We start from the raw sequence: 14,414 nt of genomic DNA, 5'->3' as shown, positions 1-14,414 counted from the left end.
TTAGCTCAGTTTTGTATATATGTATTGTTTTTCAGATTCTTTTCCATTATAGGTTATTAAAAGATACCCGATATAGTTCCCTGTGCTGTACAGTAGGTCCTTGTTGTTTATGGAGGAGTTTTTAAGAAGCTGTAAAGACAAGCTCAAGGATTTGTTACCAATTTCTGTTAACCCTGTGGGGCACAGTTTCAAGGGCAGATCCGGCCAGTTAGAGGTCCTACAGGTGAAGGCAAAACCTCCCTTCGTTACCTCTTCCGGTTCCTATCAGGCATGGCTGGATCAGACCCGCAGAGTGTTACCCCCGGCCCGGCCTCAGCGCGGGGTTGGGGGGGAAGTAGCCAGAAGCCCAGGTGGCCCAGCCCCGCGCGCAGGCGCAGACATCAGGTTCCGGCGCTGAGAAAGTGTGCGCAGGCGCATACATCGGGGCCCGCGCGCGCAAGCGCAAGCGCAAGCGCAGGCGTCAGAGAGCGCTCCGCCCCCGCGCCATTTCCGGGATCCGCGAGGCCGCCCAGGTACTCCAGGCCGGGGGCGGGCGGGAAAGGCGGCGCTGGCAGAGGCCCGGGGGTGTCGCTGTGCCGCGGAGGGCACTCCGCGCCCGTGCTCCTCCTGGCTCTCCGTCTTGTGGTCCCCTCTCCCGGTGTCCGGCTCTCCTGGCTACCCCCTGGGTTCCAGAGCCGTTTCCCCGGGACTGGCGCCTCCGAGTGCGGCGCTCAGACCGCCGGGCCCGAAGGTTCCCGCGGCCTATGCGCCCCGCACCCGGCCCGCCCGATCTTCCACCGCGCTCACTGGGCTTTCTCTAGAAGCTCGCCGTTCTGGGTCGCGGCAGGTTGGTGAGGTTCAGCCGAGTGTTCGCTTGTGGCTGCGTGGAATCCCGTTGTAGAGCCGCAGACGACTCCCTTATTCCTTCTCTCCGTTGCAGCTCCTCTCTGATGCTGCGGGAGGGTGGCGCAGTGGTATCCGTGCCCCACCCCACCCCCGCGGGCTCTCGTAATTTCATCGGCCTTCTCGGCCCCGTCCCCCCGCCCCTGCGGCTTAACTTGTACAAGCTTGGCTTTTCCCAGCCCTGATCCCGCCTTCCCTCTGCCCAGCCTCCGCACGCCGCGGTGCCCGGGGCTCAACGTGGGCTGCTCTCCCTCCTACCGTGGTTCGCCCTTAGCCGTCTCCTGTGGGACGCCATCCACCCCCTCGGTGCCACTGGCTCAGCCCTGCCAGCCCCCGGCCTCTCCCCTGATCTCCAGCCGCCTCAGCAGCTTCCGCGGATGTCTGCCAGCAGATCAGCCGCAGCGCTTTCCTGCGCACCCGCGTGCCTTCTACACCTGCTTCGTTCACTTTCTCCATCTCAGTTCACCTCGCTGTCATGGTGCCACTGGTCCAAAAATAAGGGGTCATTTTTGAGTCCTTTTTAATTTTTACCCCTTTTCAAATTCTTCACTGGGTCTGGTGGTTCCATCTCCAAAGCACATCAGGACGTGGCCCCAGCCACCGCACCAACTTCCGGAGTGGTCAGGGGCTCCTGCTTCCACGGTCTGCTCAGCCCACCGCCCACCTGGAGCTGGGAGGACTTTCTTCAGTCTTCCTGTAGTTCCCTCTGGCTGTGCCAGGATAAACCCAGACTCCTCCTCCTGGCCTGTGAGATCTGTGCCCTTTGATCCCCCTGCTTGTCTGTCCTCATCCCCTAGAACGCCCCTCACTCAGAAAGCTCACGTCCACCCCGTCCACCCCGCTTGTCTGTTCCTCTAAATTCATTCCTGCATAAAGACCTCACATTATACGTGCTGTCTGTCGTATGTGCTGTTTTCTCTGCCCAAACGTTCATCCAGGTCACTCATCTGATAGCTGCAGCCCCTTCCTCTCCTGGTCACCTGACTCAGAGCAACCTGCCCTGACCATGCCGCCACTCCCCACCCCACCCCCTCTGCCAGCCCGCCATTGCTCACTCCTGAGATGCTCACCTGCACCTGCTTCCTCCTGGCAGCCTCCAGGGTGGCTCGGTGTTCCCAGCACAGTGCACAGCACGCTGTGTGTTCATTGCTGGTTTTGTTTCTGCTGAGGGTGGGGAAGCTTTTCATGAGGCCCAGCCCTCAGGGGTGTTAGGGGGTCACCTTTGCGTCAGCACTGGTTCTGCTCCCTAGGTCTCTGCTGTGGCCACCTGAGCCTGCAGGATGTTTCACGGGATCCCAGCCACTCCTGGCATGGGAGGTGAGTGTGGCCCAAGCTGGGCCCAGGGACCCAGAGAGCCTAGGCTTTCAACCTCTGTGGCAGAGGCTGATGGGAGTGGTGGCCGGAGCATTTGGGAGGTCTGTAAGTGTCCGCCCCCGCAAGATCTCAGGTAGTGGCCAGGGGCCCAGAGACCTCTTCCAGGTGGGGTCAGCTGGGCGCAGAGATGACAGCTTTAGTGTGGCTGGAACTTCAGGGGGTCTTAGGTATCCCACAGTCCTCAAGCCAGGAAAAAGATGACAGAGCATGTGACAAACGTGTGTGCCCATCACTGCATCGTAAGCAAGGTAGCCTAGAAACAGGTGGGATGGAGGACCAGCCCTGGCGCACAGCCCCCTGGACCCAGAGGCATGTCCTCTGCTCAGGTCAGAGGTCAAGCTGATGGGAATGCTGAGATTGAAATTCCCCCAGCTCCCTTTGGGCTCTTTGGGACATAGCCCAGGGGAGGCCTTGGGAGGGGCGCTGAGACAGGGCTGGGCCAGGGCGCTGGACAAGCTTGCCAGGGTGACCTTCGCAAGCAGCCTGCCAGCTGTCTGCCTGTTCTGTCGCAGCCCCTGGAAACAAGCCGGAGCTGTATGAGGTGAGCGGCGGGCACCTGCCTGGCGGCGCTGGCCAGTAGTCTTTATCTGCGTGGTCCTCACCGGGACCCCACAGCCACTGTGGTGCTGCTGGCTGACCCTCCGCCCTGTCTCCCCAACAGGAAGTGAAGCTGTATAAGAATGCCCGTGAGCGGGAAAAGTGAGTCCAGCACCCAGGCTGCCTGCCTCCCCCATACTGAGGGTCAGAAGGACATGGGGTCGGCCCAGGGAAACGGGTCCCAAGAAGCCTCTGCCAGGGGTGGGGTGAGAGGGGCAGCCAGACACGGAGCTCTGCCTCAGCGGCACCTTGGGTAGGACTGGCACCCTAGGCTCCGGGACCTTGGCTTCCCTGCCGTGGCGGCCGCATCTGAAGGATGTGCCCCCTCAGGTATGACAACATGGCAGAGCTGTTTGCAGTTGTGAAGACGATGCAGGCCCTGGAGAAGGCGTACATCAAGGACTGCGTCAGCCCCAACGAGTGAGAGCCCGCTTCCCTGCACCACCGACCCGTACTTGGAAGCTTGTTTCTGCCCTCCAGGGCTGGGGCGCTCAGTAAGGAGCGGGGGCGGGGGTCTGAGGCCCACCCAGCGCAAGGAGGGTCGCTTAGGTGCTGGCGGCCTTGGTACCATCTCGGGCAGGGACGCCCTGGCGGCAGTAGCCCAGCATTCTGGGGGGAGGGGAGCCCAGCGCCCTGGCGGCAGCATTCTGCCCCAGCTTTGCTACCTGGGGCCTCATCGGTGCAAAGGCATAGAAGGTGAGCAGGGTGGCACAGGCAGTCAGTCCGTGGGGTGCCGCTGGCCAGGCCTGGCAGCCAGCTGGTATGTGGGGCCTTTGTTCGGTGCAGCAGCCCTTCCCCCATAGGACCACGAGCTGTCAACGTGGAGGCACGGCCAACATGGCCCGAGGAGCGGGCACAAGGGGTCTTGCTGGGCCTCTGCCTGGTGTTGGGCTGGGGGCCAACCTGCACAGTCCAGGCCAGGTCCGTGTGGCAGCCATATTTTGGCCGTTACCACCTCCCGCCACCTTCCAGAGTTCTTTTTTTGTATAAACCAAGTGGGAAGGCTCGGTCCTCGATGGCCAATCCCTGGCCCTTCACCCAGCCCTCCGTGTGAGATGCCACCTGTCTGGAAGGGCGGAGGGAAAGCAGGATGTGCCAAGCGGCGCTGGCCTGGCGCTGAGGGCAGCAGCCTGACCCTTCCCCCCAGGTACACTGCGGCCTGCTCACGGCTCCTAGTCCAGTACAAAGCTGCCTTCCGGCAGGTACAGGGGTCAGAGATCAGCTCCATCGATGAATTCTGCCGCAAGTTCCGAGTGAGTGAGCGGCCCCTCCACCCTGAGGGGCGGAGGTGGGCGTGGGCATGAAGGCCATTGGGCTGGGGCTGGGCTGCCCCGCGAGGCCCAGCACCGTGTGCCCTCCCTCAGCTGGACTGCCCGCTTGCCATGGAGAGGATCAAGGAGGACCGGCCCATCACCATCAAGGACGACAAGGGCAACCTGAATCGCTGCATTGCCGATGTGGTCTCGGTGCGGAGGCGGGAGGGCCACGTGCCCACAGCCCCGCGGTGCACAGAGTAGCTGGAGTGGGGGGCGGGCAGTCCTCCTGGGCAGCGTCCGGGAAACCCCCTGAGGCCCCTCCCATCCCAAGGCCCACGTGGGATGTGCCCAGGGCTCCCACCCACTGACCGCTCCTCAGCTGCAGGGTCAGGCTTAGGGCCCACGTGACCCCACGGCTGAGGCTGCGGAGGGGGAGGGCCGGCTGGTGCTGCCCCGGGCCCGGCCCTGCAGAGGACCAGGCTGGCGGGGGTCTTTGCCGGGGGCCCATGTCATCTCACACACACCCTTGCCGCCAGCTCTTCATCACAGTGATGGACAAGCTGCGCCTGGAGATCCGGGCCATGGACGAGGTGCGGCTCCCGGGCGGTCGGGGGTGGGGGCAGGGGAACCAGGGTCGGTGTCCAAGCCGGTAGTGTTTCTGCAGATCCAGCCCGACCTGCGGGAGCTGATGGAGACCATGCACCGCATGAGCCACCTGCCCCCTGACTTCGAGGGCCGCCAGACGGTCAGCCAGTGGTGAGTGTCCCCTGCTGAGCCGCCTGTCCGTCGCAGCCCCGTAGTCCCCCACCTGCCCCAGCCCAGCTCTGTGCTCTGTGCCCCACAGGCTGCAGACCCTGAGTGGCATGTCAGCCTCAGACGAGCTGGACGACTCCCAGGTGCGCCAGATGCTCTTCGACCTGGAATCAGCCTACAACGCCTTCAACCGCTTCCTGCACGCCTGAGCCCAGCCTCCCTACCCCCACCTTCTGCGACGGTCCCATTTCCCCCGACGTCTGCAAGCGTTTTGCCATGCACAGTGGCCTAGAGCCCGCTCCCCCAATAAAGATGCTTTCTGACCTCCCTGCTGCTGTGGGCGCCCCCCGCCCGCCCCAGGCCCGCCCTGCCTGTTTGTCTGCCCTCTGGGCCTCGGGAGCACGCAGCCCATTCATCAGGGAAGAGCCTCAGTGGCACTTTAGACGCAGCGCCTTCCCTGGTGGGCACGGCCTGGCAAGCCAGCAGGGGTGCGCCTCCCCGCAGGCCAGGTAGGCTTGCATCTGCCTGCCACACCTTCCCCCACCTCTCAGCTGAGAGCTTTAGGCAGCGCGGCGGCCCAGCTGGCCAGGTCGGCGCAGAGCCTGACACCCTTGCAGCAGGGCCCATCCTTGTGCGGTGGCTCACAGGAGCGCCGGTTGGTAGCTCACAGTAGCACAGCTTGTCCTCCTGCCTGCCACCAAGGGTGTCCCTCACCCGGGAGCAAGGCCCAGCTGGCAGACGCCACGGGAGCCCCAGAGCTGGCCTTGCCCAAAGCCTGGTGGGGAAGCAACGCCTGCTCCAAGGCCTTGTGCCGTCAGTGCTGGAAGCTGCCTGGCCCCACGGGGTTCATGTCTGCGTCCTCATCCTCTGGGGCAGACAGCAAGCAGCAAACCAGAGACCAAGGCTCTGGGTTCCAGGGGGGTGGGTTCCAGTTTTAGCAGCTGTGGTGCTGGGATAAGGGACACGCCAGAGTTTCATCGTAGCATTTTCTCTTAGTGGTACTTTGTACCTGGCTTCTAGAGACAACCAAATAAAGTGTGTGGTATCTCGAGTGGTGATGGAGGAGGTCCAAGGCTGCCATTGCATACGGGGTGGTCAGGAGCAGCTCTCAGCATTGAACAGAAGGTCCAGGAGAAGTGAGCAGGGCTCCCTGGGGAAGGAGGAAGGGTGTGGGAAGCCGGGTGGGAAACGGGGCTGGAAGGTGGGTCAGGACTTGGGATTGTACCCAGGAGCCCCAGATGCCAGTGAGGAACTCAGAGCAGAGGCCCTCATCTCTCTGATGTGTTAGGGGGAAGAGCAGAGTCAGCAAGTGAGGGGAGAGACCGTCAGCTTCTGGGTGTGGACCGTGCTGTGTGTGGCGCCCACAGTCTGCTGGACGCAGCGGTGGAATGAGAACTCCGGGGTTACACCAGGCTTGAGCCTGAGCACCTGGAGGGGTGGAAACTCCTATTGAAATGTGGACACCTGGGGAGGAGGGGCCCTGTGTGCACAGGCTGAGCTGGACTTGGCTCTCTGATGGTCAAGGGGGACTGTCAAGTGCGTGGCTGGACACCAGCGGGTGGAGTTCCATAGACAAGGGTGAAGACTGGTGTCTGGGGTGAAGGCATGCTATCACGGGTGCCAGGAATTCTACCCGAGGGGCAGGACTGGCGCTGCATCAATGCAGGAGCTGAAGAAGGGGCGACCGGGGCCTGGGGAGGAGACCAGAGGCCCAGGTGTGGAGGACGGTGAGCTCCAGGGCGGACCGAGCCGAGGAAGAGCCCTGCCGAGTCTGGCCCGCAGGGCTCTCGGTGACTTTGACAACAGTGTGGGTTGGGGTGAGGCTTCAGTGGAGCCTGGGAGAGGCCACCAGTGCCTGAGTCCCCGCGACCTGCTGTCAAGGGAGCTGAGGGGGCAAAGGGCCAGGGAGGGTTGTTTGGGTCTATTTTAATTTTTTATTGCAATGAAATATGTAAAACATGAAGTTGGCCACCTGAAACATTTCTGGGTTCAGCGGCATTGGGTGCGTTAACCACATCGTGCGTTCATTGCCACCATCTGTCTGCAGGATCCTCTCGTCTTCCTAAACTAGACCTGTCCCCGCTAAACAGCTCCCTATCCCGCCCAGCCCCTGGCACCAGCCATTCTACCTTCTACCCCTGGATTCTGACGACCCCCGAAACCTCGAAGCAGGAATGGAATCACACAGAATTCATTCTTCTGTGACTGGCTCATTTCGCTTAGCATAATGCCCTCAAGGTTCATCCATGTTTTAGCGAGACAGGATTTCCTTCCTTTTCACGTCTGAGTAATATTCCGTGGTGTGTCTAGACCATATTTGTTTATCTGTTCACCCGCTGATCCCTTGGGCTGCTTCCCTCTTTGGGCTTCTGTGAATATCCTGCGACGAATGCGGGTGTCTGGCGCTTGCTGGATGACGGACTGATGCAGGAGGGGCCTGGGGATAAGCCCAGCGCTGGCGGGCGACAGGCAGATGTGCAGGGGAGTTGGTGACACACTCTGCGACTGCCCTGGGCTAGGAAGGGAGGGCATGGGTAAGTGGTTGGGGGAACACGAAGCAGGGAAACGTGGGCCCACGCAGGGGGGTGCCGGGGCCCGAGGGGGTGCCAGCTGCGTGCCAGGCCTCCACCAGGGGACCTGAACGGCTGGGCTGAGACCTTTTCCCTGAAGCTAAGCAGGCCTTGAGCAGTGGATGACCTGAGGCAGCAGCTTGGTGCCAGGCTCAGCTCCAGCCAGCCCCGGCCCTGACAAGGTGGGGTAGGAAAAAGGCCAGTTTGGGCCCAACAACTGGGGGCGGGGGGTAGCCCAAATCTTTCCAGCTTCCCTCCTCATTGACTCAGGGGTCCAGGAGTCATCTGAACCCCTGGCAGACTCTTCCCATCCCCTCCCCTTGCCTGATAGCCCTTGAGGCCCCACCGAGGTCACACTGCAGTGCCACCCAGCATGTGTGTGGGTGAGAGGGCAGGAGCCACACCTGAACTCGGGCCCAGGACACCGTCCTCAGCCTGAGGCCCCGCCCTGGGTGGCACAGGATGGTGGGGACAGAGTCCTGGGGCCCGAGCTCCCAGCTCCCCTGGAGCCTCTCCTCCCCCACCCCAACCACGCCCCCTAGGGACAGGGTCAGGGTCAGCAGTTGGTCCAACCAGGTGTGGAAGGAGCCACCCACACACTCCCTCTAGAAGGCAAGGCTGCCCCGAGACTGGGGTTGGCTAGCTCCCTGGGGTCTGCCCCTTTCCCCAGACTGCCAACTAGGCAGAGATAAGGCCTAGAAGTTCAAAGGCCGGAGCAGGAGGCAGCAGGGAGGGGCAGGGCCGGGAGCCACAGTTCTCCCCCTCTCCCTGAGCCTAGTGACCCCTTCCTGCTTCCTGCTGCCCTCAGGGCCCAGGAGCCCCTCACTGGCCGGTGAGCTGGGGGGTATGGGCAGGGCGCCCAGCCTCCTCTTTGCTCTTGTTTGTGTGGGGCTTTGGCCATTTCCTGGGGAGTTTCCCCTGGAGGGTTTGGTGAGGGGCACATGACTCAGCCAGCACCTTATCTCAATTCCCTCGGATTCCAGCCCCCGCAAGAATTTCAGCACAGAATTCCATCGCAGCTCAGGACCCCACGCCCAGGGAGGCCCTCGAAGGCTCTGGGGTGTCTAAGTTGCCTGAGCCAGGGGGCTGCGGGAGCCCTGCTGGGGATGCTGCAGGGAGGAGAGTGGGGCGGGGCCGTGTGGGGGCTTTCAGGTGGGATGTGGGGACCGGGCCTGTAGTGGTGTCTTGGAACCTCTGCGCCAGGCCCCCTTGGCTTGGGGGCAGCTCTCAGAGAGAGGGCCCCGGGAAGCAACACCCACACTGAAACGGAGCTCCCCTAAAACCGAGTTCCTCTGCCAAGTTCCTCCTCAGCCTCTCTATGCAAATCTTGTTCCCTGTCTTGTCTGACACCTGTTCCCCTCAAGACTGAGGAGTACCAAAAAAAGGGGGGGGGGGAATTGAAACTGAGCAGGACCCTGGGCGGCCTCCTGAGTACAAATCCTTCCCTCGTCCCCCGTTTCTTGTTTGTAGGAAACGGGCTTCATTCAGCCCCCTAAGACCTTCCCTGAGTTCCAAAGGGCAGGTTCAAATCTTTGCTAATCAGGGAAGGGAGGGGATGCAGAAACAAAGGAGGGGCAGTCAAGAAACTACAGCCTTGGGGCAAGGTCCTGGCTCCCCTTGGAGCTCTCCTGCCAGAACTAAGGCCCCCACCCAGGTGGAAGATGGCGACTACCAGCTGGGACCCCAGAGCACCGCCGAGAAAGTCACATGCCCTGCTGCCCTCACCCCAAATTTTGCCTATTAAAGGCTCCCCAGAAACCATCGGGGAGTTCAGGGTTTTTAAACACGAGCCACCCATTCTCCTTGCTCGGCCCCCCAGTAAACCCGTCTCTGCTCCAGACTCCGACGTTTCGGTTTGTTTGGCCTCACTGTGTGTCGGGCACACAGACTTGCATTCGGTAACAAGATCCTTGCGGGAGCAGAGTGGGTGGCCGGGGGCCACAGCTCAGTGGGCCGCCCAGTCCAGCCCGGGCTCGCCCCCCGGGGGCAGCAGCACCTCGCTCGCTCGCTCGGGGAGGACCTGGAATGGTTAACCTGCGACACCTCCAGCAGCCAATCACAGGGCCCCGCAGGAAATGCCTGGAGAGCCTCGCCGGGGCGGGCGGGTCCCAGCCCAGCCCAGAGTCTGGCACCAGGCAGCCCACGGGGCCCGCAGCCACCCAGGCGACCATGGCCTCCCTGGAACTCAGAGCACCCGGGGGCCGCAGCTTGGCTGGCCCGGCCGGGCCCAAGCCGGGGCTGCTGCTGGCCTTGATGGCTGTGCTGGCGTTGACCGGGACGGCGACCCCACCTGCCCGTCTACTGACCCTGCTGTCCTCAGGCCGGGGTGTTCTGGATCGCAAGGCGCTGGGCAGCCTGTTAAATACACTAGCGGTCCGTGTGCATTGCGCCGACGGGCCGTGTGGAAAGGTAACGGCCCCACCCGACGGGTCCCCCGGCCCCAACCCCAGCCCGCCGCTCCACCCCGAGGGCCGGCGGCAAAGGGCTCGGGCAAACTCCAGGAGGCGGGCCGAGTGCAGTGGCCTGGCGCTCGGGCGCTGCCTGCAGGCCCGAGCCCACCTTCCCCGACTCCGCATTCAGACCCACCTGCCCTCCCTGTTGGTGGGACGGTGGCGTGTAGGGACCCGCGGCTCCGGGACCCCAGGGCTGCCCCACCCCCACCCCATCAGCCCCCAGGCCAGCAAAGTGGCAGTGGTTCCAGGAAAAAACCACCCTGAGGTGGCGGGACCCCTGTGTGTACGTGTGTGTGTGTGTGTGTGTGTGGGGTGCGCGTATGCGTGTGTGTACGTATGCGCACGCGCCGTCCTGTCATTGGGGGGGGATGGTGGGGAGAGATGGTGGGGAGAGCGCGTGAGTGAGCAGGTGATGGAGGGGTGTCGCTGTGAGAGGGACGGAGAGGATGGTGGTCCCTGTGTGAGGCCCCCGCAGGGAAGGGGGCGGCTCCTGGGCCACAGATACCTGGCCCCCGCCCACCTGTCTCTGCCCACAGTGCCTGTCTGTGGAAGACGCCCTGGCCCTGGGCAGGCCTGAGAAGCCAGGGCTCCACTCCGCTCAGGCCCTGGAGCCCAGGCACATCGCCCGCCTCAGCGCTGCCGCCGCCCTCTACCTCAGCAACCCGGAGGGCACCTGTGCGGATGTCCGGGCTGGCCGCTGGGCCTCCCGCGCCGACCAGCTCCTGGCCCTGCTCGAGAGCCCTGAGGCCCTGACCCCAGGCTTGACCAGGCTGCTGCAGAAGATTCAGGCCCAGGCCGCTGGCCGGCCCACTTCTGCGGAGGTGGGGGCCCGGGCGGGCTGGCCAGGGGTGGTGGGTGAAGAGGAGCCAGGAGGGATTGGGGGGAGGGGGACCCCTTAGGGGGTTGGGCCTCAACGCCTTTCTGGGCACTTGGGGGAGTCTGGGCTGGGGGAATCACAAATGGACGCTCCCCACTGAGTAGGGCAGGGCTGCAGGAGCCCCAGGAGGGGCCCTGACCCTGGACAGAGTCTGAGAAAGCTCCCGGGGCTACAGGGAGGAGCCCTGGGGGGAAGGTGGGGGCCTGGACCCACTGGGCCAGGAAGGGGGAGGCCTGTGGTACCAGGGAGGGGCCCCAAGCAGGGGAGGGGCCCAGCCCAGGTCTGAGGTGAACAAGAAGAAGTGGTGCTCCCAGGAAGCTGCTCCAGAGTCACTGGAGTCCAGGGGGCACCAGGGGCAATGACAGAGCTAGAGGCCAGGAAGTCCACACTGCCAGTGAGACTGAGGTCCAGCTCCTCCCCAGGCCTGTGTAGACCTGCCTCAGCTGTTGGAGGAAGCAGCGGGGGTGGGGTCTCCCGGCAGCCCCGGCCCAGTCCTGGCTGCCCTGCTGGACCACGTCAGGAGCGGGTCCTGCTTCCGAGCCCTGCCGACCCCTCAGTACTTCGTGGATTTCGTGTTCCGGCAGCACAGCAGCGAGAACCCCAACATCACACTGGCTGGTGAGGCCTGAGCTGGGCCACTGGGCAGGGAGTGCCCTGAACCCCAGCATCGGTGCCCCTGGGGAGTGCAGGGCTGGAGCCCACACAAACTTTGTCACTCTGTCCTCCCTGCCAGAGCTGGAGGCCTTGATGCAGCGCCTGGGGGTGGGCGGAGAGACCGAGACCCATGGTGACCACAGTGACCACGGTCATCGGGGAGAGGGGGCCAACCGCCAGGGCCCTGTGCCCCCTGCCACCCCCAACAGCAGCTCCAGCATGTGGGACACAGTGAGCAGTCCATGCGCCCTAGTCTTGGAGAGAGGTGGGGTCCCACCAGTCTGCTCAGGTCCCTGACCCCCAGGCCTGTCACCCCCCCCAGGTCTGCCTGAGTGCTGGAGATGTGATGGCTGTGTATGGGCTGTCTGAGCAGGCTGGGGTGACACCGGAGGCCTGGGCCCAGCTGAGCCCTGCCCTGCTCCAGCAGCAACTGAGTGGGGCCTGCAGCCCCCAGCCTGAGCAGCCCACCCAGGACCAGCTCAGTCAGGTGCAGAGTGAGTGCCCACCTCCCCAGCTGTGCCTGGCTGTGCCCAGGGGCCTGGCAGCATGGAGGAGGAACCGAAAAGGGAGGAGGAAGTGGCCGCTGGGTTTGGGAGGGGCGGGGAGAGCTGGGCCAGGGCTGGCGTAGAGGGGTAGCAGGGAATATGGGGGCCTGAAAGGGAAGAGGATGGGGTTTCGAGGCCGGAGGGCTAGCGGGAGCGGCCCTGGCGGGTCTTGCTCGCTCCTGGACCCCACCTGGACACCCTTCCCTGGGAAGCGGGGGCTGGGGGGCTGAGGCTGTGTCCCCCCCAGGGTACCTATACGGCTCGCTGGCTACACTGCTCATCTGCCTCAGCTCCGTCTTCGGGCTCTTGCTGCTCACCTGCACCAAATGCAGCACTGCTACCCACTACATCATCCAGACCTTCCTGAGCATGGCTGTGGGCGCGCTCACAGGCGACGCCCTTCTGCACTTGATGCCTCAGGTTGGCCCCCAGCCCGCCAGGACCCTCCCTCCCCCACCAGGGACTCGCCTACCCAGAATTCCTTCCAGGCACACCCTCCTGGGACCCTTCCCTGACCCCTAACCCCTAGTTCCTTGTCTGGGGGGTGGAGGCCCTGGGGCAACTGGCCCAGCGCCCTCTGCCCCCCCAGGTGCTGGGGCTGCACTCGCATGATGGCGAAGGCCTTGGCTCGCAGCCCACCTGGCGCCTCCTAGCTGCGCTGGGTGGTCTCTATGCCTTCTTCCTGTTCGAGAGCCTCTTCAACCTCTTGCTGCCCCTGGACCCGGAGGTCAGGTGCATGGGGGCTGGACGCGGTGTGGGGAGGAGGGGGGGAGGCGTGGTGGACCCTGAGGCGCTGTCCCCGCAGGACCGAAAGGACGGGCCTTGCAGCCACGGCCACAGTCACGGCGGCCACAGCCATGGCGTGTCCCTGCAGCTAGCGCCGAGCGATCTCCGGCCTCCCAAGCAGCCCCACGAGGGCTCGCGCGCAGACCTGGTGAGCTGGCTCTTACCGGACGTCCCTACCCCACGCGGAGCCCTGTCTGCACTCCCAGCCCCCACTCCAAGGCTTCTGCCCCTGGCCTGAGCTGAGGACCTAGCTCCGCGAGCCCCTCCTCACCTCCCCGCCCAGAGGCTCATCTACGCGGACCGCATCCCCCCCCCCCCGCCCCACAGGTGGCGGAGGAGAGCCCCGAACTGCTGAGCCCGGAGCCCCGGAGACTGAGCCCAGGTGAGCCCTGAGGGAGGCCCCGGAAGCACTGGGTGCCAGGGGTTCGGTGCGCAGCACCGGCGCGGGGTGGGGGGCGGGGGCGAGGAGGTGCGAGGCAGATGCCCACCCACGCCGGCCGCGCCCGCAGAGCTGAGACTGCTGCCCTACATGATCACGCTGGGAGACGCCGTGCACAACTTCGCCGACGGTCTAGCCGTGGGCGCCGCCTTCTCCTCCTCCTGGAAGACAGGGCTGTCCACCTCGCTGGCCGTGTTCTGCCACGAGGTGCCGCACGAGCTGGGTGAGCCGCGAGGGGTTCCAGCGGGGCGGGGCCTGCCTGGGGTGCGGTTGGTTGGTTGGCGGGACAGTTGGGAGGGACTATCGGAGCGGGGCGAGGTCTGTCGGGGGTGGGCGGGGCTCTCGGCCTGACCCCGCCCCTCCCGCCCCAGGGGACTTCGCGGCCCTGCTGCACGCGGGGCTGTCGGTGCGCCTGGCGCTGCTGCTGAACTTGGCCTCGGGGCTCACGGCCTTCATCGGCCTCTACGTGGCGCTCGCGGTAGGCGTCGGCGAAGACGGCGAGACCTGGATCCTGGCGGTAGCCACTGGTCTCTTCCTCTACGTGGCGCTCTGCGACATGGTCAGTGCGGAGTGCGGGAGGGGACTGCAGTGGGCGGCAGCTGAGCAGGAGCTCTGAGCTGACTTCTGACCCAGGGCCCACCTCCTCCGCAGCTCCCGGCCATGCTGAACGTGCGGGACCGGCGGCCCTGGCTCCTCTTCCTGCTGCACAACGTGGGCCTGCTGGGTGGCTGGACCGTCCTGCTGCTGTTGTCGCTGTATGAGGATAATATCACACTCTGATAGCCTCTGCCCCAGTCTCAGCCCTTGACTCTGGCTCCTGGCCCTGCACTATCTCAGCCCCTTAGAAACCGCAGCCACCCGGAGAGCCCCAGTGCCCATCTTCAATAAAGATACTTGTGCTCGGAGCCCAGCCTGCTCACCTCGCTGGGAGGGAAGGGTCTCCCACCAAGAAAGGTCGACAGGTGGGGCAGTATCTCTCCCCATAGCAGTGCCTGGTGCCTGATGAGGAGCCAGTATAGCTGAGCTCAGGGACCTCCAAGTAGCCATCCTCAGTCCCCTCATCTGTAATGCATGGCAAGAGAAGCCAGAGAAATGGGCCAGGGTCTGAGGGCCGCAGGGAGGACCTGGGATCCAATCAGGAATCAAATTTGTTTGCTTGTAGCAGAAAAAACAAAACAAGCAGCAGCATTTACACAGGTGAGGGCTTGTTTCTCTCTCATGAAAAATG

The 14,414-nt window shown here is 64.1% G+C and overlaps 2 protein-coding genes across 4 annotated transcripts; both read left to right on the top strand.

Annotated features, from left to right (window-relative positions):
- Positions 1-484: 484 nt before the first annotated feature.
- Positions 485-5,190, top strand: VPS28 (VPS28 subunit of ESCRT-I). 3 transcript variants are annotated; one of them, XM_082858422.1, is made up of 10 exons: positions 485-512; positions 2,133-2,199; positions 2,769-2,797; positions 2,918-2,955; positions 3,184-3,273; positions 4,001-4,106; positions 4,218-4,319; positions 4,646-4,699; positions 4,774-4,865; positions 4,954-5,190. In XM_082858422.1, exons 2-10 carry the CDS (start codon positions 2,163-2,165, stop codon positions 5,069-5,071), a joined length of 666 nt encoding a protein of 221 aa, XP_082714548.1. In that variant the 5' UTR covers positions 485-512; positions 2,133-2,162; the 3' UTR covers positions 5,072-5,190. The 3 variants fall into 3 exon arrangements, with proteins under 3 accessions (XP_082714548.1, XP_082714547.1, XP_082714549.1); XM_082858421.1 differs by lacking the exon at positions 485-512 and adding an exon at positions 522-826; XM_082858423.1 differs by lacking the exons at positions 485-512; positions 2,769-2,797.
- A 3,827-nt stretch (positions 5,191-9,017) lies between these two features.
- SLC39A4 (solute carrier family 39 member 4) lies at positions 9,018-14,084 on the top strand. The gene is made up of 12 exons (XM_082858682.1): positions 9,018-9,841; positions 10,422-10,706; positions 11,185-11,380; positions 11,496-11,647; positions 11,739-11,910; positions 12,209-12,381; positions 12,551-12,688; positions 12,767-12,895; positions 13,075-13,129; positions 13,257-13,409; positions 13,558-13,745; positions 13,838-14,084. Exons 1-12 carry the CDS (start codon positions 9,458-9,460, stop codon positions 13,964-13,966), a joined length of 2,154 nt encoding a protein of 717 aa, XP_082714808.1. The 5' UTR covers positions 9,018-9,457; the 3' UTR covers positions 13,967-14,084.
- The last annotated feature ends 330 nt before the right edge of the window (positions 14,085-14,414 follow it).

Source organism: Leucopleurus acutus, assembly GCF_964270905.1.
Source record: "Leucopleurus acutus genome assembly, chromosome: 17".
Classification (NCBI taxonomy): Eukaryota; Metazoa; Chordata; class Mammalia; order Artiodactyla; family Delphinidae; genus Leucopleurus; species Leucopleurus acutus.
The sequence above is the reverse complement of the archived record's forward strand: the minus strand, read 5'-3'. Positions and strand labels throughout refer to the sequence as shown.

Bases quoted from the DNA above. Each gene is read 5' to 3' on its own strand.
- VPS28 (XM_082858422.1), top strand. From the start codon at position 2,163: ATGTTTCACGGGATCCCAGCCACTCCTGGCATGGGAG. The intron at 2,798-2,917 runs GTGAGCGGCGGG...TCTCCCCAACAG, and splicing joins ACAAGCCGGAGCTGTATGAG to GAAGTGAAGCTGTATAAGAA. The intron at 2,956-3,183 runs GTGAGTCCAGCA...GTGCCCCCTCAG, and splicing joins AATGCCCGTGAGCGGGAAAA to GTATGACAACATGGCAGAGC.
- SLC39A4 (XM_082858682.1), top strand. From the start codon at position 9,458: ATGGTTAACCTGCGACACCTCCAGCAGCCAATCACAGGGCCCCGCAGG. The intron at 11,648-11,738 runs GTGAGCAGTCCA...CACCCCCCCCAG, and splicing joins GCTCCAGCATGTGGGACACA to GTCTGCCTGAGTGCTGGAGA. The intron at 13,130-13,256 runs GTGAGCCCTGAG...CCGCGCCCGCAG, and splicing joins GCCCCGGAGACTGAGCCCAG to AGCTGAGACTGCTGCCCTAC.